A 22,348-nucleotide genomic window follows, 5' to 3' on the forward strand; every position below is an offset into this window, starting at 1 on the left:
AAATTAAAGTAATATCACAATGAAATGTAAAGTAATAATGACATGAATTAATAATACCCACATACCTATTTACATATGTCCTATTCGATTTGCCTGAAATTTGGTATATAAATTTGCCTATATTAGTATTTATGATCCTTTTTTCCGAGAAATAGACCAGAGATGGACTGGGACTGAGGAGTGGATCAGGTAATCTTCATTGAATTATCGGAACTGTGATATCTTTTAACTGCGAGAGAAAAATTAAAGTTTTTTTATACTTTTAAATTTTACATTTTTTATAAACTCATAAACTCAATTTTTTAGTATTATAATTAAAAAAAAAAAACAAAGTTTTTAAAATATTAACATTTTTTTATTGCTTCTTCTCTCGTAACTTTTTATATCATTTGTTCTAAGTTGTGACAATTTTTTTTTTATTGAAAATGTCTTTTTAAATTGTCAATTTTTTCATATATCTCTTAATTATTAATAATTAATTAACATAATAATTAATTAATATAAATACAAAAGGACGATGAAGCCATCGTATTTAATTAGAGAAGATTTGACCAAAATCCGTTTCTCGTTTGTTAGTTTAGTTTGACATTTTATTTATGTCCACCTTTAGTTTGAGCGAAACAACTTCTTTTGGGTTTTAAATAACTCGTTCACACTTTTTATTTTTTATTTTTGTTTGCTTTGTTATCTTTTATGAAAATCCAAAATAATCTATATGGAACTAAAATTCACCGCTTAACAATTTTACAATTCTTATGAGACTGTTTTTTTTTTGTTTTATAGTTTCGTACGTCATATCGATCGTGGTGATTATAACTCATGCACACGAACGGATTTGATATTTAAACCCGTAGCAGATTCGAAATTGGCGAGAAAGCGCGAAGAACGTGACAGAAAAATGGCTGAAAAAGAGCGTGAGCGCCGTCAAGTAAGTGCTGATTTTTGTTTTTTTTATAAATGTAACACTTTCAAACATATTCAACTTATATTTCATAGCAACAACAACAACAGCAGCAACAGCAACAACAACAAGCAGTAGCCGCTCAACAAGCCGCACAACAGGCTAAATTGAAAGCTGAATTGAAACCGCCCTATGCAGATACACCAGCTTTACGTCAATTATCCGAATATGCTAGACCACATGTGGCATTTAGGTGGGTGTGACAAATGGAGATTTGATTAAGAGAATTTTAAGGACTCCTTTTATTTTTCTGTATATCCAGTGGTGCTGGCGAACATTTAGTATAAGATTTTCACTAAGCAAAATGTTTAAAATGAAGTAAATTATTTTGAACGGAATGAAGTGTGTATGTTGCTAAAACTCACCACTGAGTATAAATTGTTCGGTTTTATCCGAACATTTCCTTATATATATATATATATATTTTTTTATTTTACGCTGAGTTTCAAAATAAAACAAAAATGTGGATTTGGCAATAACTTTTTCAAAATTTAATAGTTTTCATGTTTTGGTTTTCTACAAAATTCGTTTGGCAAACACGTAAACATTTTAGTTACTACCACATATTTTAAACACATACATTTATATTTCATTTTTATCTTTATTGCTATTTAGATATTTCCTATATCATTTTTAAACATTTATTTACATACATTTTAAATTTTATTACATTTTCACTTACACTACTTATTTATTTAGTGTTCGAATATTGTTTGCACATGCTAGTATGTATGTATTTGACAATATTGATGAAATAATTGAACATTTATGCATATGTATCTTTTTTTGAAAATAATTTCAGCCCTGTTGAACAGATGGTACCATATCATCACCCAATGGGGCCAATGTATAGTAGAGAGAGGTACAGTTGCCTAAGCATCATTCTTATTATTGTACTAAAATAAAATCTCTTAAATTATCTTAATCGAGTAACTTCCATTTAACTGCTTACACATACACATTTCTACTTTATTTCATACCTCTTGCTTTGATATATTGTTTTTTATTTAAATTTCTTAAGATTTTTTTATGTTTCTCTGTTTAGAGCAGTATTTATAATTATTCTCACCAAATTTGCTTACGTTTATATTTACATTAAATATTTCATCAAACAAATCACATTAAATATTTATAAAAGAGGAATTAGATAAATTGAAATACGAAAAAATAGACGCAAAAAATAGAGAGAAAAAGAGAGGGGACACAGAGAGAGAAACGGGATAGATGGAGTCTCTTCTCTTTGAGGGGACGGAAGGGATAAAAATAGGGGAAAATATCGAAATAGAAAATAGGCAGAGAGAAAAGATGACAAGAGAAGAGATAAATAGAGAGCAAAAAAGGAATAGAAACTGGGATATAAAGAGGAGTAAAGGAAAAATAGAGCGACAGACACAGAAAGAAGAGTAGTGAAGACACAGCGAGAAAAAAAGAAAGGGAGGAGGTGTTGAGGGAGGGGGGTATATTGGAAGAGAAAAGATGGGGAGAGAAATATAGAGAAAAAGGGGGAGGGACAGGGACTAAAGGAGAAGTAAAGCGAAAATAGAGAGGCCCGCTTAGAGAGAAATGTGCTGAAGATACAACGAGAAAAAATAGAGGAAATACTAAATAAAATTTAGCAAGAATGTAACAAATAAAAAAATAAATAAAACGAAAATTAAATATTAAAATATAAAAAATATTAAAAAAGAAAATATTGAAACAAATTAAATTTAAATTTAATAAATTCAAACCAAAAAATGATTGGTCCTAAAAGACAAGTGAAAAATTAAAAATAAAAATTAAAAGAAAAACAAAATATTTGCTGGTCGTCCGGAAATTACGAACAACAAAAATAAAATCTACAAGAAAAACAACAAAATGCGGAGGAATTACAAAAAAAAATTTTTTTTTCATCCCGAATATTTTACTATATACTAGGGACACGTAGCGACAGCTAAAAAATATAAACACTTGGCCAATCTTACCTGGAACAGATTTAGGCAGAGCTTTTTTTCCTATTTGCGTCGTGCTCTATTTAATTTTTGCTACTAATTGGCGGAACGAGACCTGCATTGTTTTATGGCGAATCCGAACGGCATCTGCATAGCAAATAATTTTTTACTGAGAGGCTTTTCATGACAAAAATAGACTCGAGAGTGTTTGCCAAATCGTAAAAACAAATTTTAAAAAATTAAAAAGCAATAAAAAAATATAAGAAAAGAAAATTAAAGATAACATAAAAGAAAAACGGAAAAAAAAATTTATAAAAATAGAAAATGTGAGGAAAAGTATAAAAAATTTATAAAAATTAATAAAATAAAACAAAAAAAAAAAAAAAAGATTTTAAGTCACAATTCATGAAAAAATAGGAGAAAGATAAAAATATTACATTACGTTAAAATATCACTAAAATTTTTTTCAGCTGAAAATTTCAACTGTGCGAAAACACTTCGTTTTGTAACGTCGTCGCGTCAAGTTTGTTTTTCCCCACAATTCAACCGCGTGTTATAAAAGGACGCTATTCATGTGGTTGAGAATAAAATGGCACATAGTGCGGGAACCGATATGATAAAAATTAAATTTAAAATAAAATTATCGTACTTGGAAGTGATAACGTAATGTTTTAATAAGCTTACGCTTTAACCATGTGAACTAATAATCAAAAAAAAAAAAAAAAAAAATGCAACAACCTTCGTTATTTACGCTATTTGTGCAAAAATATATTAATGTAACCGGTCAAAATCTAGATCAATTAAAATCAAATAACATTAAAATGTTTAAAAATGTTGTCATCATAGAAATTTATTAAAAATAAAATCAAATAAAAGCATATAAGTAAAACTTTCGTTTTATACATATTCATAACTTTTATGATATCATCATCAAAGTGCAATAAACGGAACAGGTAACGGGGTAGAGATTACCTTATATATAAATTACAAAATATATATAACTCCACTAAATACGAAGGAAATGCTTTTGCAAAAATAAGAAAACCGAAAAATAATTACCATAATTTAATTGAAAATACGATTGAACCCAACCAACAAATTAATGGATAATTAATAACTAAAGACAAATTGAATATAACCTGGCGTGGTGCCATGAAAAAACCAAACCTAATTGAAAATAATTTGAAAATAACCTGGCGTGGTGCCATTTAAAATACCATTTTACAAATCACGGATAGTTAAACACAAATAGCAAGCTGCTACACATGGTTCTGGCCATTTGGTATTACTAGTACCAGTGGATCCAAAATTACATACATTCTTTGGAAAGTTAATCCAGAAATTAATCATTTTATGCATTGGACAATAACCTGGAACTGGGCCTTTCAACGATAAGAAGGTCCTCCTCCACGCAATCAAATCTCGAAAAAAAAAACTGCGAAGATTTGGTACGAATATTTTCTTACTCAATTGAAAATTAATTGAAAATAATTTGAAAATAACCTGGCGTGGTGCCATTTAAAATACCATTTTACAAATCAATGATAGTTAAACACAAATAGCAAGCTGCTACGCATGGTTCTGGCCATTTGGTATTACTAGTACCAGTGGATCCAAAATTACATACCTTCTTTGGAAAGTTAATCCAGAAATTAATCATTTTATGCATTGGACAATAACCTGGAACTGGGCCTTTCAACGATAAGAAGGTCCTCCTTCACGCAATCAAATCTCGAAAAAAAAACTGCGAAGATTTGGTACGAATATTTTCTTACTCACCCGGAAGATTTATTTAAATGTTATTTTTGTGCCTTTTTTGTTTCGTTTTTCTTGTGGTTTTTCTTGTGGTTTTTGTTTGTTTTATTACGTTTTTGCCGCTGGCTTTTTCGGCATTGATTTTTTTTGCGAAGAGTGTAACAAAAAAAAAAAAAAATTCGGACCAATAGTCACTCCCATAAAGAAAACTATTATACCGAGTAGTATATGAAAACCCAAATAAATGAACTTAAGGAACGCTATACGCAATAAATGATTAAAGAACAACCCGCTTTCGAATTTCAAAACAGCTTACCAATTCACTTGTCACCTTAAACATTTTAATTGCAATTAACATGTACTAATAATCATTATGAATACTTTTTTTTTAATGTTCATTACTAACCTTTAAAGCTCGTTTTAGTTATGTTTTTAATTTCCCTTGTAATGCATGTTGTATTAATTTATATTTTTCAAAAACTCTCGCTCAAACATTTGTAAAAATGCATTTTGCCATTTCCATTTCATTCATTCCCATGCGTAATTCCATTGTGCCAAAAATTCCCATTTTCGAAGCTTACCTACCAAAGCAAAAGGGATTTTTTGTTTTTAAATTTATTATGCTTTGCTTTATGCTACTCGATTTTGAGCATAATTTTCCATCGTTGCGAGAAAGTAAATAATTCCATGGTTAATTTTTTTTTAGAGAATTGGAGGAAATTAAGAACGCACAAGCTGCAGCCGCAAGTCAGTCGCGACTGGATCCACATTGGATGGAATATTATAGAAGGTAAGTAAATCGTTTTTTTACACATATATATAAGTATACATTGTCGAATTAACTTGTTGTATAAATGGCAATTGATAAAAAACCATTATATATATATTGTTTCATGTTTTCTGAAACTCAAATTAGATTTGGCTTCTTTAAAAATATATTGTTTGTTTCAGTTGTGATCTCAGCAATAATCGAATTCAATATAATACAACGTTTACCCAAATATCAAGCTTATTATGCTTCTTTATTTTATTTTCCAGGGGCATGCATCCATCACAGTTCCCACTCTACGCCAATCCCGCTGCCATATCTCAAATGGAGCGTGAACGACTGGGTATACCGCCGCCACATCATGTTGGCCTAGATCCTAGTGAACATATGGTAAATATCAGCAATTAGCATCCAGAAAAATACAATAAAATAATAAAAGCACCAACAGTATATGTATATCGTATTGTATACGTCCATAGTATTTATTGTATCATGTCGATTCATTGTTACCTCAAAATTTTTTAATTTCTATATTCATCATCTATTGCATTATAGTCAAAATCATATCATATCAACATAGAAACATTTATATAAAACTAAGCGATAGGAATTACATGATGGTCGACTGTGTCATAGTTGACGAAAGTTTTATTTAAATTATTTAAGATTTACACCAAGTTTACAATTCACAGTTTCTTGCATAACTGCTAAAGTATTGAAAATTAACTTGTTTTACAATTTTGATCTTTTGATCATTAAATTGTTACAATCCTAATTCAAGCTCACTAATTAACAATACAATCGCAATCATAGCTTATTCTGATTGCCGTAATCGTAATCATTTTGTAATCGTAATCATTATCGCTCTGTTACGTATGAATACATATTACATATCGTATACCAAAGCGTTTAAAATAAAAAAATCAACCACCTATTTTCAATCGTATTTGGAAGAGAATTTCAAAATTTGCGAATTAACAAAAAAAAGTTTAAAATTAAATCCAAAAGTGTGTATGTGTGCGTGTGTCTGATTGCTCAACTCATGCATTAATTTCTAACATTCGCTCACAATTTTTTTTTTGAAATTTGCATTTAAAAATTAACAATTAAAAGCAACAGCTTAAACAATCTTAACAAAAAAAAAAAAAAAAAAAAAAAATGCTTAACTAAATCGCGCTAAATCATTTCTGCTACGGTTTGCGTTATTTCCCATGGTGCTATTTTTCTTACCTGCAAATCAGTTCAAATAAACATTTTTGCCCCAAAATAAGTATAGCTTATAAAAATAAAACGTTGAGTATTAAAGGTTGTTATTATGTTTTCAAGTTTTTCTATTTTAATATTTTTGATTGCTTTATTATTTTTTGTTGTTTTATTATTTTTTTTGTTTTTTTTTATTTTTTTTGTATTAATTTTTTTTATTTATTTCTTTTTTTATCTTTGTTGTTTTTTTTTTATGTTTTTTGTGTTTAATTTATATTTTTATTCATTTTTTCTTACTTTTGTTCGTGGTTCTTGTGTTTCTTATTTTTTATATTTTTTTATTTTGTTTTTTTATTTTTTTGTTTAATGTTTTAGTTTTATTTTTTACTTTGTTCTATTGTTATATTTCATTTTTTATTATTTTATGTCTTTTTTTATTTTATGTAACCCCCCAACGAGTTAGGGGATTAGAATATACCCGCGGTAGGTATGCCTGTCTTTAGAGGCGACTAAAATACCAAATTGATTCGAGGGGTTGCCAGCGCAATATATAGCTTCGCCAACCCAATTGTCAACCTCACCTACCCGTGGCGGATCCTGTTTCATTAACAGCCGAGGCTCTGGCGACCCCAAGTTCCTCATAGAACTAGGGGGTGGGGAGGGTGGTATGGCCTAGAAGGTTTAATATGGTCATATAAATCGTTCCCGAAATGATAGGGCTAGTACTTTAATGGTGCTTTGTTACCGGAACGTACCGGATATATATCCGGCAAAGGACCATCAACATCGATAATACTCCTCAAAGCCCTCAGGGTGTGTCTTTATCGTTAATACAACAACAATATCAACAACATTTTTTTTTTAATTTTTTGCGGTTTTTTTGATTTTAAAATTCTTTATTTTTGTCGCTATTTATGTTTTTTTCGTCCTTAGTGGTTTGTTGCTTGGGTTGTTTACTTAATTATTTTTGTTTTTATGTTTTTTGTTTTATTTTTTGTTATTTTTTTGGCTTCTGTATTTTTTGTTTGTATTTTTTCTTATTTGTTTTTTGTTTCTTTCTTATTTTTATTTCTTCGGTTTTGTTTTTTGTAAATTTTAGTTTTTGATCTTGTTTTGTATTTTTTTTTTGTTTTTTATCAATTCAGTTGTTGGTTTTTTTGGTTTTTCAAAAAATACAAAAAAAATAAAATAAAATAAAAAAAACTGATTTCTTTTTCTGTCCGGCTTCGCAAATTGTTCAGTTGTGCTTTAAGTGAAATGTGCCGAAGCGTTGTTCGGCCAGCAGGAAATAACGCACATCCCTAATCTAAATGTGCTGTCTGTCTGTTAAACTTTTGTATGAATTTCTTTATTTTTGCGTCTCGCCATTTTGTCTCACTCACACAACTCACCTGAGTGTTTGAGCCATTAAGCTCGAAAGTTTTTATTGACTTGTAGAATCATTTTTATTTCATATAGATATCATTGTGAATACATACGATTCATTTAACATTTTTAGTCTACATTCAAAAAAGTGTAAGAACAAAAAATCTTTGGCTTGTGCACAACTTCGCTTGTCCATGTTTCCTCTTTTCAATTAACTACTAATCCAAAAGTACTTAACATTTTAAAAATTACATCCAGTAATCAAAAAATCATAATTCAAATCATTCAAAGCATTAAAATTATTTTTGTAAAATCAATTCAAAGCGTGAAATAATTCGAAAATCATAAAATTCCCGCCTAAAAATAAAACAAAAATGTTTTTGCTTGCAAAAAAAAAACACACTCAAAACAATTCGCTACGTTTTTGAAAATTTAAAATTTCAGATACGATTGACGAGAGAATATCATGCACACTCTCATACTCATTTACATTTGCCTTTGCCTTCACAGCCGCAGCCACCGGAGGCCGGATTTCAACTGCCACGTGAGTTTGTATATAAAAATACGTGCCAGCGATTCAATATCGCATTGGCTCGTTGGATTTTTTTTTATTAAAAATATGTTTTCTTTTTTTCTGCTTGAATATATATCTAGCGAATGTTGGTCAATATCCACGCCCAGGTATGCTTATGCCTCGTGAGCCAGATGTATTGTTGCGTATGTCCTATGCCGATCAACTTCAGGTATATATACTTTTTTTTATTTTTTTTATTTTTTTTTATTTTGCAAGGTAAATTATATTATTATTTTTTATATATATATTTACAGTATTTACAAGCTGCTGAATTCCAACGACAGTCATTGCACGAACAATATTTTAGGTGAGTATCAAAGGTTTTGTTGTGACTTTCTTTTACCGTAGCCCATGTTCGCATTGATGCATTTCATAGTTACGTCGACACTGATTGCAATATTAAAAATCTACTCAACTACAATTACAGTGATCGAAATGTTTAGTAATTAAAATGAAATCGTAACCTTCATTGCTTCTTAGGCTTAGTCAAAACAAATTCACTTGTATTACAAGGCTTGTATTTTTGTCAAATGGACCCCAGGTCTGAGAGAGTATTACTTCACTTAAAAGTATTTTGAGAGACAATCAGGGGGTTGCTCGTGCTTCAATAATTTAAATAGTCCTGTATTAGTAGTCGAGTAGCCTTTTCGACTCAAAAAATATATAAAATATAGGACTTTCTGTAATAAAAAGGCGTATAAGTAAAGATGTGATTCTACCGGGTATTTACCATTTTTATGGGTAAATACCAGGAATTGCCAGGAATATTCCTTTTTTGTATCTTTTTTTAGATATTTAAAAAAAATTTGATTCGAGGCTGCTTGGAATTACAGTTCACAAATTAAATTATTACGTCACTTGAAATTAAGAAATTTTCATTTCGATTTTAAACAAGCAACCCAGCAAACATTCGAAGTTAACAATTAGTCCGAACTCATTTACGAGAGTGAAGTAAATACGACATGCTCCTAGCAGGCGCATAAGCATCTAATTTAAAATTTACCGCTAATATGAATCCTACACGAGCCTCCTTCCGATATCATGTATGAGCCTTATTGGCCTCATAAACTGCTTAGTTTGAGTTCTATAATAGCCGTGTTTTTTTACACGCGTATACGTTTCGTTTGCGCGTGAAAAAAAAACGCCTATCCTCGCTTAGATAATGCTTAGGAGACCCATCTAGCGGCAGTGGTTAAACAACTAGCTACAGCACAGGGTGTACCGAAAAGCGGAGACACAACCCTCTGTTGTATTTCTGTGTATAACATACAGCTGACTCAATTGTGATAAATAGTGGACGTGCATAGAATACATAGAATTAATGCAGAGGGTGAAACATATACACATATTTCAGTTACATCAGTTACAGTATAATGCGTATTGAAATTCAGTAGTACTAATTTTATGCGTAGCAATTTCAGAGGTGTATTTAAAGTTTGTCGCTAAGCGGTCCATGTAAAGTTTAAGCGTAAACATATATAGCTGTGAAAAAAAAAACACAGCTAATGACACAATTTTAGGAAGAATTATTGACACATATCCGGAGAGGAAATTATAGGAAAACAATTTTTGTAATAAAACTTCCCTGAAATTATCCTGTTAATAGAAATGAAATAAATTTAAATTAAATTAAATTTGGTATAAATTGTCACAGAAAATTTTCTGAATTTTTATTCCGCAGCTGCCTATTTTACCAATTTTAATATTTTTCGTTTGTTCATAATTTCATCAAATTTGAGTCATAGCAGACTCTTAGGTGACTAAATTTCTCAGGCTCATGTTTTCACATATTATTAGACTTCAGAATTTTAGGGCTTTCGAGAATGTTTATAGGGTACACATATTTACGTAAACAAAGCTACCACCCCTCAAACATGCTCATGGCGCTCATAATCAGGGTTGCGCGTTTACAACAATTTTTGATTGTTTACACTTTCATTGTAAACAATTGTAAATAATTGTAAATAATGTAAACAATTGTAAACATTTACCAGCCTATGTCATTTCAACTTATATTGTAAACTGTCAAGTCAAACAGATCGATTTGAAAGGTCCAAAAAGTTACTTTTTATTTATTATAAAATGAAAATTGACCAAAACAATGAAGAATCGGACAGTGAAAATGAATAAAAAATATTAAAATACTATATATTAAAGCGTCTTTTTTATTATTTTTTACAAGATTGGAAAGCTGTTTGAAAAATATTGAAAATGCTTAATTAGTAGTAGATTCTTTCTGACTCAGCAAAAAAATGAACTGTTTACAATTGTTTACAAAAATGAATTGTTTACGTAAACAATTAGCTTGTAAACAATTACATTTTTTACATGTAAACAATTGCTGTAAACAATGTAATAATAATTTAAGAATTCCAATTGAGTGGTAAATTAAGGAAATAGAAAAATGATCATAAGGGAGCCTTTTATGACTCCGATATGATAACATGCCAAATATTTATATTTGTCAAAACAAGTGTGGAACAAATATTGATATTTATTAGGAAAATTATTCATAAAAAAAAAAAATGAATAACATTTCTACATTATTGCTACCCTTGACTTTCAATTTTTTGTAGTGGTATCGACGTTTTTCTGCTCGAGCGCTTCTCCACAGTCATCTACATCTTAAAAATGTACTTAAGTGTTTTGAACATTGTTTAATGCGACCACACAACTGTCGTTCTTTGTTCTGATGTGTCGCACCTGATATTTCCGCAACAAGCGCTGACGACGGTGGCCCTACTTTTTATGGTTTCCTCCTAAATATTTTGTTATTTAATGCCAAATTGTCATATGTCATTTATTTTTCAAATAGGCCAAATAGGTGTCATATAATAAGTGTTCATTAGAGTTATAATGGCGCTGGAAAGAGTTTCGGAAGAGGCTAAACATGAGGCAACATGACGCCCGATTTAGATATTTTTTCTGGCTCCTTTTTGACTTAAAATGTTTGCTGGGCAAATTAAAATTTTTGCAACGGCATGCATTATTGGGTAAAGATTTTTGGAAAACGCTGGATTACAGATTAAAATTAATTCAACCGATAGCAATGGATAACTACCCAACCATTTAGTACATTTTGGATTGAATTTCTGTGTTTCTTTTCCATATTTTCTAATAGATAATTTATACCCCTCTTTTGGGTAAATATTTGGGTATTTACCCATTTTTAGCATATATAACCAATTTACCGGGTATTTACCCCTTTCCCATCTCTACGTATAAGTAAAAATCAAGTAACTGTCACTGCATTAAGTTTTTGATTACCTTACTAAAATCAAAAAATTATATTTGTAATGTTTTATGAACTCAAGACCGTCCGAAATCCCAAGAAAAGGCTTTTGTCTAGTTGTAATTCAATCATACATTTCCATGTAATACGTATGTATGATTGTATGTATTATGTATATATAACAGACATTTTCTTTAATTATCCTAATCCTTTGTACACATGTCATTTCACAACTTTGTATATATTTTTGTTTTGTTTTGTATATTCTTTAACAGACAAAGGCCCAGGTAAATGGACCAGTATGGTAGAACGTTTTATAGTACGCGTTAACTTTATAAGAAATGCTGATATCCAAATGAATGATGAAAAAGCTAAAAAATGGAGGATGCACACAGAATTGAATGCTGCATCACACACGTATTGTAATATTTCAGCTTGAATTAATGTATCAATAAAAAATGTAAAAAGTTAATATACCGCGTACTGCTTGATCGTTCTACCACCAATAGCAGCAGTGACAACAACTATGACACCAAATCAATAGCAGAAACAACAAACCATTACTATTACCATTGACACAACGCTTTTCTGAACTTCAATTCATCATTTCCTTCATTCGTGACAACTTTCTTCAAATGTACATATATGCATATGTATGTATATGAAACTACGCTTTATTATTATATCGTTAGTTTTATTATACTAAGTTTTACTGAAGCTTGAAGAATATTGCTGTCAATCCAAAATGTACATTTCATTTGTGAAGTTATGGCAATTGTTGACAATTTCTCCTCATCAACTATGAAAAGTTAGTATATATGCTTATTAAATATTTATTATTTGCTTACTTATCATTTAAAGATATATCTTCAAATATTTATGTATTCCAATCGCTTTTAAGAATGCGCTTTTCGTCGCATATCATTTAAATTGAAAGCGTAGAGCAGTGTTGCGAAATAGCAAGGCTGCAAATTTCCTCCTGCACTTTGTTTTGATGTTGTCTGGCTGGACAAGGTCACTATGGAAAGTGTCTGGCAATGAGGAAAATTACTTCTAATATCTTATTTAATAATTTGGGAAAAATTTAAACAACGTGACATCAGGACGGACAAGACCCCCAACGGGTTAGGGGGTTAGAATATACCCGCGGTAGGTATGCCTGTCGTAGGAGGCGACTAAAATACCGGATTCAATGGGTTTGAGTAGCGCAGCACTTTTAGGTTGCCAGCGCAATACATAGCTTCTCCAAACCCAATTGTCAACCTGATTTATCCGTGGCGAAGCCTGTTTTATTAACAGCCGAGGCTCTGGCGAGACCGAACTCCTCATGGATATAGGCGGTGGGAGGGCAGGATGGCCTAGAAGGTCGCATGTGGTCATAACAAATCGTTCGCGAGATGGTCGGGCTTGGTACCGGAACGTACCGGATCTGCATCCGGCAAAGGACCATCAAATCGATAACACTCCCCAAGACCTTCGGTGAGTGTCCTTATCGCTACAACAACAAAAACAACAGGACGGACAAGGCGACAGCTGTTTCTATTATACCTTGTAAATCTCTTCAAAAACTTTTCTCCCGGGAGTGGGATTTGAACCCGCACTCCTACGATGGTTAAAGTGTTACAAACGCATTCAGCCACGTCATGCCTTAGTTGTTGTAAACCTCATCCCAATTGCCTTCTTAGCATATTTTCTTTATTCACAGTCCATACTTCGTATGTCATCATGTGGTAAAGTTATGCGTTGGTAAGGCGGTTTCAAAGAAACTTGGTGTTGTTGCTTTTTGTAACGTAAGGATCATTAAACTCTTGCCCATCTTTTCACAAATGCTAAAACTCCTCTCGCTTAATTGACAGTGGCATTAATATGAGGGTTGAAACTAAGTTTGCAATTCATTGTAACTCCCAAGTCGACAAAAACATCAACGCTTTCCATAGTTTGGCCATTAATTGTGTAAGAAGCTGGCTGTACGTTCCCACGTGCAAAACACATGAATTTACATTTTTCTATGTTGAGCGGCATAAAATTCGCATTACACCAAGTAACTAAACAATTTAAATCCGCTTGGAGTACAGAACATTCTTCAACCGACGCGTATGACTTATAAAGTTTTACGTCGTCGGCATACATTAAAATTTTAGAATATTTTATAGTTCTGGAAATATCGTTTATAAAGAGCAAAAACAGAATAGGACCGAGATGGCTGACCTGAGGAACACCGGAGGGAACATCGATGACATTCGAACAAATGTTTTTAAAAATGACTCTTTGAGTTCTACCGCAAAAATAGGAGGAGATCCAGCGAGTTAGGCCAGGTTGAAAACCAAGCAATTCGAGTTTATAAACAAGTAATGAGTGGTGTACTTTGTCGAACGCTTTGCTGAAATTAGTGTATATAACGTCGGTATGATGATTTTTTCTAAACCCATTAAAGATGTGAGTTGTAAATTCAAGCAAATTGGTTGTGGTTATTTGGCTTTACAAAAGCCATGCTGAGAACTATCTATCAATGTAGAAATCGAAAATGTAAGGTAATTAGTAACGATGGCTTCGAAAAGCCTAGGGATAGCGGAGAGCTTTGCTATCCCACGATAGTTTTCAATAGACGACTTACTTCCTTTTTTATGGAGTGGGATAAGAAAAGATTCCTTCAAAGCCGTCGGGAAAATGCCATTTTTTTAAGAGAGGTTAAACAGATCAGTAAGGGCTGGTAAATGTATTCCGCACATTTTTTAAGAAAACATGATGGGATCAAATTGGGACCGTATTTGAAGGATTCTTTTAGGGTCTTTAAATGTAATAGTACATCTTCAGGCAACAAATGTGGAGCATATATTGGGTTACTAGAATGGAGCTCATATGGATAATTTGTAGGTGATTAATCAACCACAGCAGAGTAATTAGAGTGAAAGAATTGAGCGAAGAAGTTTGCAATCTCTTGACTGTCGCTGGAAATGCTATTTCTAAACTTCATGGCAGAAGGAAACCCGTTAGTTCTGCGTTTAGAATTTACGAAATCATAAAAAGAGTTCGGGTTGCAAATAATGTTTCTTTTAATTTTACATATGTAAGCTTTATAATACTTTTTATTAAGTTCAAAATACTTATGACGGAAAATAGCGTACTGTGCATAATCAGAATGTAAACCAGTTCTCTTATATAATTTGAATAAACGCGATTTCTTATTTTTTAAAGCTTTTAGCTCTTTAGTAAACCAGGCTTGCACTGGTTCAGTGTACGAGCATGTGCGTTTGGCCACAAGTTTTTCAAATAAAGTATAAATGGTTTTATTAAAATGTAAAACGTTTTGCTCTACATCCTCTTTATATCGAGGCCACGTTATCTCAGAAAGCTCTTTATATAAATTGTTAAAATTAGTTTTGGAAAAATCAAAGCACCTGGTAAAGACACGTGTTTTGTTAGTGCAGCCGACTTCGTTGCTTATGATTTCGTAAGTTATCTCAAGAGAAGGACGATAAACGTCTTCTGGCAAAACAAAAGGTTCACACCGATTTGTAGAGAATTTAGATATGTCGTCAACAAAGGCTAAGTCCAAGAATTTTCTTTACTTATTCGGAAAGAAGTTGATCTGATTAAGGCAAAGATCAGTAATTCCATCCAAAAAGTCATTGTTATGCATCTTGGATGATACGGGGACAATAATGTGATCAACGCTATTCCAAGATATATGTGGCAGGTTACAGTCGCCTAATACAATCATTGAGTCCATGGGCTTTATCATCGAATTGACTGTTTGTAACAGTGAAATATGGTGCATATACACTGCTAGGTCAGAAGACGGTGGAATATAGCAAACGGCTAAAATCATGTAGGTCCCGTCCGTCCAATTTGTAGGGGAAATCAAGAGGAGCACGACGCAAATTGGAAGAGAAGCTCGGCCTTAGATCTCTTCGGAGGTTATCGCGCCTTATATTTATTTTTTTTTTTTATTGAAATCAATGTTGTGAACACAAACGTCTGCAAACTTTGGTCTACATTTTAAACATTGTATCCAGGGTCCTTGTAAAATTTTAATTATGTAGATGCACCGAGGATTATATGATTTTCACCCATGAGTTACGCAATGACATCCACTTAGACTGCTTATGATTTCGAGGTGGCATCCTTGGCCGAATAATTAGCCCCTAACGTTTCAAGGTGTTTCTCCGGTAGTGCTCGGCAGCATAGCGCGACAAAAACATCCGTTAGAGAGTCTTCGCAACTACACCTAGAGCTTCTAGGAAAGTGACGTCGACGAAGGTACAGATGAGTTCGAAGTCGCAGTCCTATAGCTTCTGTGCTGGCATATGGCGTGAGGGTCAGGAGGCGTGGTAGCGACTGGTGGTCGGGATTGCTACTTGTCGGACATCGGGAATTGTAGCTCCTAATCATCGAGAATTGTAGCTCGAAAAAACTGGACGCGCCCTGTACCACGAGTCATGAGTATTAATAGACCATAGTAACCGCCTTTGTGCGTGACCGCCAAGGAGTCACAAATGATTTAAAGAAATTGTGTTCGCGACGATTATTAGGAGTTAACCCCAGGTGAAACTACGCTTTGCACGAGATATACAGACATAAGTGTGTCCATTTTATGTATCTCTATTCCAAAGACCGGGGTTAGGTTTTAAGCCTCCCTGGAGTAAGTGAACGAGGGACAATCCCTCCGCAAAGAGCTACTACTGAGAATTTTTGAACGATCTGCGAGTTTTTGAGGCAAAAACCCCGGATCTTTCCGAAATGCCCAAAACTTTGATTTCCTTAAATACATACAAATAAAACCTTTCCTAAATACTTTTTTTTTTAAATAGAAAAATCAAGCTTTTTTTAAAGTAAGAACACCAGCGTATGCCGGCGCGCCGACCACCCCGCCGCCGCCGGTATATAATAGAGCCTACGCCGCCGCCGCCGATAAAGTGATCGGCGTAAACCTCTAGTACATATATTATATACTTTTACTTACCAATATTTGATTTCCTTAAATATAGATTTCAAAAACATATCAAACACTAACCGCGAAATGTACTGGAATGAAAAATTTGAAATGGGTAATTCCAGCCTATATAAGGGATTGTTATGACAATTAGTGAAATCGAGAACTAAGTTATTTAGGTCGAGTATCTTCATGCGCCGAATTATTAATTTGAAACATTTTTTTAGTTATACACTATGAAAGTCTCACAATTTTATTACATTCCAAAAACTTGTAAATTTCACGAATGACAACTATCAGTTAGTTTAATTAAATGTCAACTTACTTCCCTAAGCGCCATCTGTTGGTAAGTAGTTAAATGGTTAGATGTCGTTTTCAAATTGAACATATGCCTCTAGTGTTCAACGGTAGCAAATTACCATGGTGAGATATCTTTTTGCTATGGTGAGAAATCTTTCTAATAGTAATATGTGAGAAATTGCAATTATTCATTTCATAATTGCCACGGTGCCTTGATATTGCATTTCAATTTTATTATCGTGTGTGAAATTAAGAAAATTAAGTTGAATCATGTGTAAGATTTTTTTACGAAGATTTTTAACTTTAATGTTCTCCTTTAAAGCTTTAATAGAATATGAGTAAGTAGAGTACTATTTCGTCTAACTACTCCAACCCTAAATAGCAACCGAAACCAAAAATATCCCTATTGTAATGCGAGTGAAATACCTTTCGTTTGATACCCATATCGGCATATCTCATGCAATTTTTTTTTAATTTAGAATAGGTGGCAACCCTAAATAGCAACCCTACTCAAAAATTTCCCTATTGTAATGCGGAGTGAAATACCTTTCGTTTGATACCCATATCGGCATATCTCATAAAATTTTTTTAATTTCAAATAGGTGGCAACCCTAAATGACAACCCTACTCAAAAATATCCCTATTGTAATGCGGAGTGAAATACCTTTCGTTTGATACCCATATCGGCATAGCTCATGGAATTTTTTTAATTTCGAATAGGTGGCAACCCTACTCAAAAATGCCCCTATTGAAATACGGAGTGATATACCTTTGGTTTGATACCCATTCGGCATATCTCATGCATTTTTTTTTATTTCGAATAGGTGGCAACCCTAAATGGCAAACCTACTCAAAAATGTCCCTATTGTAATGCGGAGTGAAATACCTTCCGTTTGATACGCATATCGGCACAGCGCATGCAATTTTTTTTTAATTTCAAATAGGTGGCAACCTTGTGAAACATTCTGAGTGGCAGCACCTAGGTAGAAAGTCTTAGAAGGTGATACATTATCTCTGTGCCAAATTTAATTTAAATCGGTTGATCCGTTCCCGAGATCGTTCGAATATACGAATATACAAGAATTGCTCGTTAAAAGTTATAAGATTACTTAAAGTAAGGCGCTAGTGACTAATTCTACTGGTCAATTTATTAAATATTTAATTACTTACATATGTCACACTGTAACTAATATATATATATTTTTTTCAATTACTTACAGAAATCATCTGCGTTAATTGACATGAAACAAATAATAAATAAGAATGATTGGCTAACTAATCAAACTATTTACTACGAATCATACAACAACAAAAAGGAAATCAAGGAATAAGCTAATTTGTTATGAGCCGAATGTAGAAATTCTATTAAATCCATAAATATACATAAATATAGTCTGCAGAAATTTTTGGGGCATTTTCATGCTCGAAGCATCAAAATCTAAGAAACGACAAAGCATAACAACTAATAAAAAAAATAATAATGTTCAAGGAAATTGAAATTAGAGACAAAAGTGTTAAGCAATTATATAGGCATGTATATTTGTAAGTTACTTTATGTAAATTTTTACATTTTTTGTACAATAAGTATTAAACATAGTGCTAATCGGGTTTTGTACGCTGGGGCCGAATCGTTACATACGATCCGTGATCGAATGCCGTTTTTAAAATCACTATAGCTCCGAAATGTTGCATTGGATGAATGAAATATGTGAACTAGGGACAACGCGTACTCACTTAATCCATAATATATGATTATTTTTTTAAATAGTTGAATAGCCTATTTTTATCGCTTGTGTGAAAACCGTTTTCGATCCGTGATCGTATGTTACGATTCCATATCAGTTTTATTTAGCCAATTATTGGGTATATGTTCACACAAAACAGAAAGAATATTATAAACAAACAATTGATTACAGAGTATACTTAACTTGACAGGCGACCAGATAATCTAAGCATTAAAAACAAAAATCTTGCAGAAAAAGTTTCACATTATGTATTGTTTTCGAAAGAGTTATTCTTTGTTTTTTATGCATTTTTTTAACAGGGCTGCAAACCGCTTCGAAAATCGAAGCGGTTCGGTTCAGTGGTTCGAACCACTCAGTCAAAACTTGAACCGGTTCAGTTCAAGTGATTCAAAAGTTTAATACTAAGTTTTGATAGTATACAAAATTTGAAATTCGTCACTTGGGATCGGTGTGCAACCAACCATCGATATGTACCTACTAAGCATACAAATAAAATACAGTTATTGAGATCAAATCCATGTATGTATTTATTTATAAAACTTATCAAAAGCTGCTTTCAATATACGTATAAAACGTACCTACTAGAATTTAGATGCGAAATTACTACACAAACTAAAAGATATTCATGAAAATGTAAATGTCTTCCTCGCTTTTCTTAGGCATTAAGCTTTTCCATACACCGCATGAACAAAATTTGTTTTCTATATGGAGGATATAGGCAACCCCTCGGGGAAAAAAATTAAAAAAAAAATTAACGGTAGTTCTCATCTACTTGAAACTTGCACACTATTACATTAAAATTGAATGAGCTTCAAGACTGCGCATTCAGAAACTTTCTAAAAACTGTTAATAAAAAGTTTCCAAAATTGATAAAAATTTGATTAATTTAACTTTAAAATTTGTATAATTATACATATGTACATATGTATGTATGTGGTTTGTGTTATAGTTCGGACTATCTTATAAATGAAAAAATTCTATAAATGAAAAATGAAAAAGCTCTTTCATATACAAAGTTGTTATGTACGTGGTTTGAACTCATTTTGTAAATTTGCTTATTTTTTCACAAGCTTTTGACCACAGGCGCCAACAGTAGCAAAAGTAACAACTCACGGCGTTGCCATCGACAAAAAATTTATCCAATTTTTTCTTAGAGTTGTATTTTCAAGCAAAGTGGTGAATTAAATAAGTTAAGTGATTTTTGTTGAAACATTATTTTGAACCGAACCGAACCATTTTTTTGGGTGGTTTTCGGTTGATTTTTGGAGTTAAAAAAACGGTTCGGTTCGAGGTTCGGTTCAAAGCCCCAAAATAGCGGGCGGTTCGGTTCATGAACAGGTTTTCAGCCCTGGTTTTTAATGTCTAAAATAAGTTACGCTTATTACGATTGATTTCTATCTTGAGCATGAATAATATTTGATTAAGAACATTTATTGTCGAGTAGTTTCGCTGCAATTACAATGGTACAAACTGTAAATTTGTATATGGAATTTAATTTTCTGCCAGACATGCGTTGTTGGTTAACTAAAACACGCATAAAAGCTAAACTAACCACCCCCACTATGTATAAGACAAAAAAAAAAAAACTAATTAAAAAAGAAGAAAAAGTATAAATCAAAATTGCCATGACAGCATAGAGTTTGACAAGTTAATAATTTTGCTAATAATTATATACACATACATATGTATGTATTGTAGTGTAGTTGCACAGACTCGTATTTTATACACTTATATATGTATGTAAGAAGAGGAAAGTAAATTATGGAATTGTCAAATATATATATACATACATACAAAAATATACACATAATTGTGCTAGCATATTTTGCACACATACGTACATATATAAACATATACATTAATGTAAATAAATAACAATAAGTATAACTTTTAAGCAAATATCGTATATTAATTAACAAATTACGTATGCTTAAAACTTATATTTGCCAATTTTATTTTCTTTAGTGTTGTTTCTTTATAATATTTCTAATATATGTAAATCAATATTACGTGTATGTGCTTTCACATTGTATTCAATTTATATTTATTTAACATGGTATTAGTATTATTTGCATGTAAATTTTATTTTGATATTTTTAACTGTTGCTTAGTTGTGTTTGCGTATTTTAAGATATAGATTGACGAAAAAAAACTACATAGTTTTAAGATTTAACTGATATTAAAATCAGTGTGTAACTAAATGTTAGATTTATAAGCACAAAATTTATATATCATTTATTGAGACATTTAATTATGGTTATTGTCAGTCTTAAATGTCACGGTTTTTATTTTAATGTTCATTATATTTATGCGAATACAGTTCTTTCGGTATTATAATTTTTGTAATAACGAATGCACTAATAATTAAGCTTTAATTTTAGTATATAAGTAATATAATTCGAAAATATTATAAAATTTCAATTTCGAAAATCGGATTATTCCAAAATTTTAATTTTCCAAAAATTATAATTTCATGAACATTTTCGAAAATCTCGAAAGTTTGAATTTTGCAAATCGAATGCGTATCTCACGTCCAAGTGTCGAGTATATCCAAAAAAAAAAAATTAAGTCTGCTTAAGTGCTTAGCTGCTTTAGATTTTGAGCTATTGAGCATTTATAATAAAAATTGATCAGAGATTTTTAATATAATTTGCAAGAACAAAAATTAAAAATAAAAAAGATCCGATGTCTTTAAAGCCAGCAGTCGCTTAGGTTTTATTCATATAGTTTTTTTTTAACTGTAGTTAATTTTATGGTCAATTTTTTGTCATTAAACCAAAATTGCAACGCAATCGATTGTTAAAAAGTCGGCTCCTGTAAAAAGTATTTATCCAACTTAATATATGTCTTTCGGTAAATTCGTTGTATTAAAAGAATTACATATTCGAAATCTTAGATCTCTTTTCTAATTATAAATCGCTACATCTGTATAAAATAAAATGAAAAATTATTAATAATCGTGGAATTTGGACTGACAATGTTCCATATGCAGTATGCATTGAAATAAACGCACATAAAATGTCCAAAAAAGTATGCTATATGATATTTTAAATGCGGGTCAACATGAAACTCGTATATAAGTAACAATTAAAAAATACAGCAAAATGCATTGAACGGGTTTGTTGTGGGTTTTTCGTTACACAATCAGTATTTTATGCAGAAGCGCGTTTTATAATTATAAACACAGCAGTTATGTACAACTTATGACAATTTCCTTTATTTTATACTAAACTAGCGGACCCCGTTGCACTTCGTAGCAACCAACCAAAAAAGGAAATGAAAGATTATACATTTTTTTATGAAATGAATGCATTGTATTTCAAAATTATTAATGTCAATCCAAAACATTTGGATATACAATATTTTTAGTTTGCCCATTGGAAGCGAGCACAAACAAACAATTTGGAGTTCCAACTCTTGAGCAGGCCACGTATAGCTGTCCATGTGAAAAGCACGGCTCCTCCAAATTTAATCGGCATATTTGAAGCGTTTGTCCTTGTGCCTTATTGATGGACATGACAAATGATAGATGCACTGGGAATTGCAAACGCTTAAACTCAAATGGCATGTCTGTTGGAAT

At 31.8% G+C, this 22,348-nt stretch overlaps 1 protein-coding gene across 10 annotated transcripts in view; it reads left to right on the forward strand.

Annotated features, from left to right (window-relative positions):
- The window catches only part of Gug (Grunge), a 142,630-nt gene extending 123,348 nt beyond the window's left edge, over positions 1–19,282 (forward strand). For 6 of the 10 annotated variants that reach the window (XR_010953469.1, XR_010953475.1, XR_010953470.1 and 3 more), the window contains 10 exons: positions 784–928; positions 997–1,154; positions 1,764–1,823; positions 5,354–5,437; positions 5,686–5,806; positions 8,429–8,528; positions 8,639–8,727; positions 8,813–8,865; positions 12,066–12,598; positions 18,244–19,282. Coding sequence is in view for 1 of the 10 variants with exons in the window: in XM_067787629.1 (XP_067643730.1) it covers positions 784–928; positions 997–1,154; positions 1,764–1,823; positions 5,354–5,437; positions 5,686–5,806; positions 8,429–8,528; positions 8,639–8,727; positions 8,813–8,865; positions 18,244–18,259 (826 nt within the window). In the remaining 9 variants the exon portion in view is untranslated. The remainder of the gene's footprint in view (positions 1–783; positions 929–996; positions 1,155–1,763; positions 1,824–5,353; positions 5,438–5,685; positions 5,807–8,428; positions 8,529–8,638; positions 8,728–8,812; positions 8,866–12,065; positions 12,599–18,243) is intronic. The other 4 variants (XR_010953471.1, XR_010953477.1, XR_010953476.1 and 1 more) reach the window with 4 other exon arrangements.
- Positions 19,283–22,348: the final 3,066 nt, after the last annotated feature.

The sequence above is a fragment of the Eurosta solidaginis genome, chromosome 5 (assembly GCF_040869045.1).
Source record: "Eurosta solidaginis isolate ZX-2024a chromosome 5, ASM4086904v1, whole genome shotgun sequence".
NCBI lineage: Eukaryota > Metazoa > Arthropoda > Insecta > Diptera > Tephritidae > Eurosta > Eurosta solidaginis.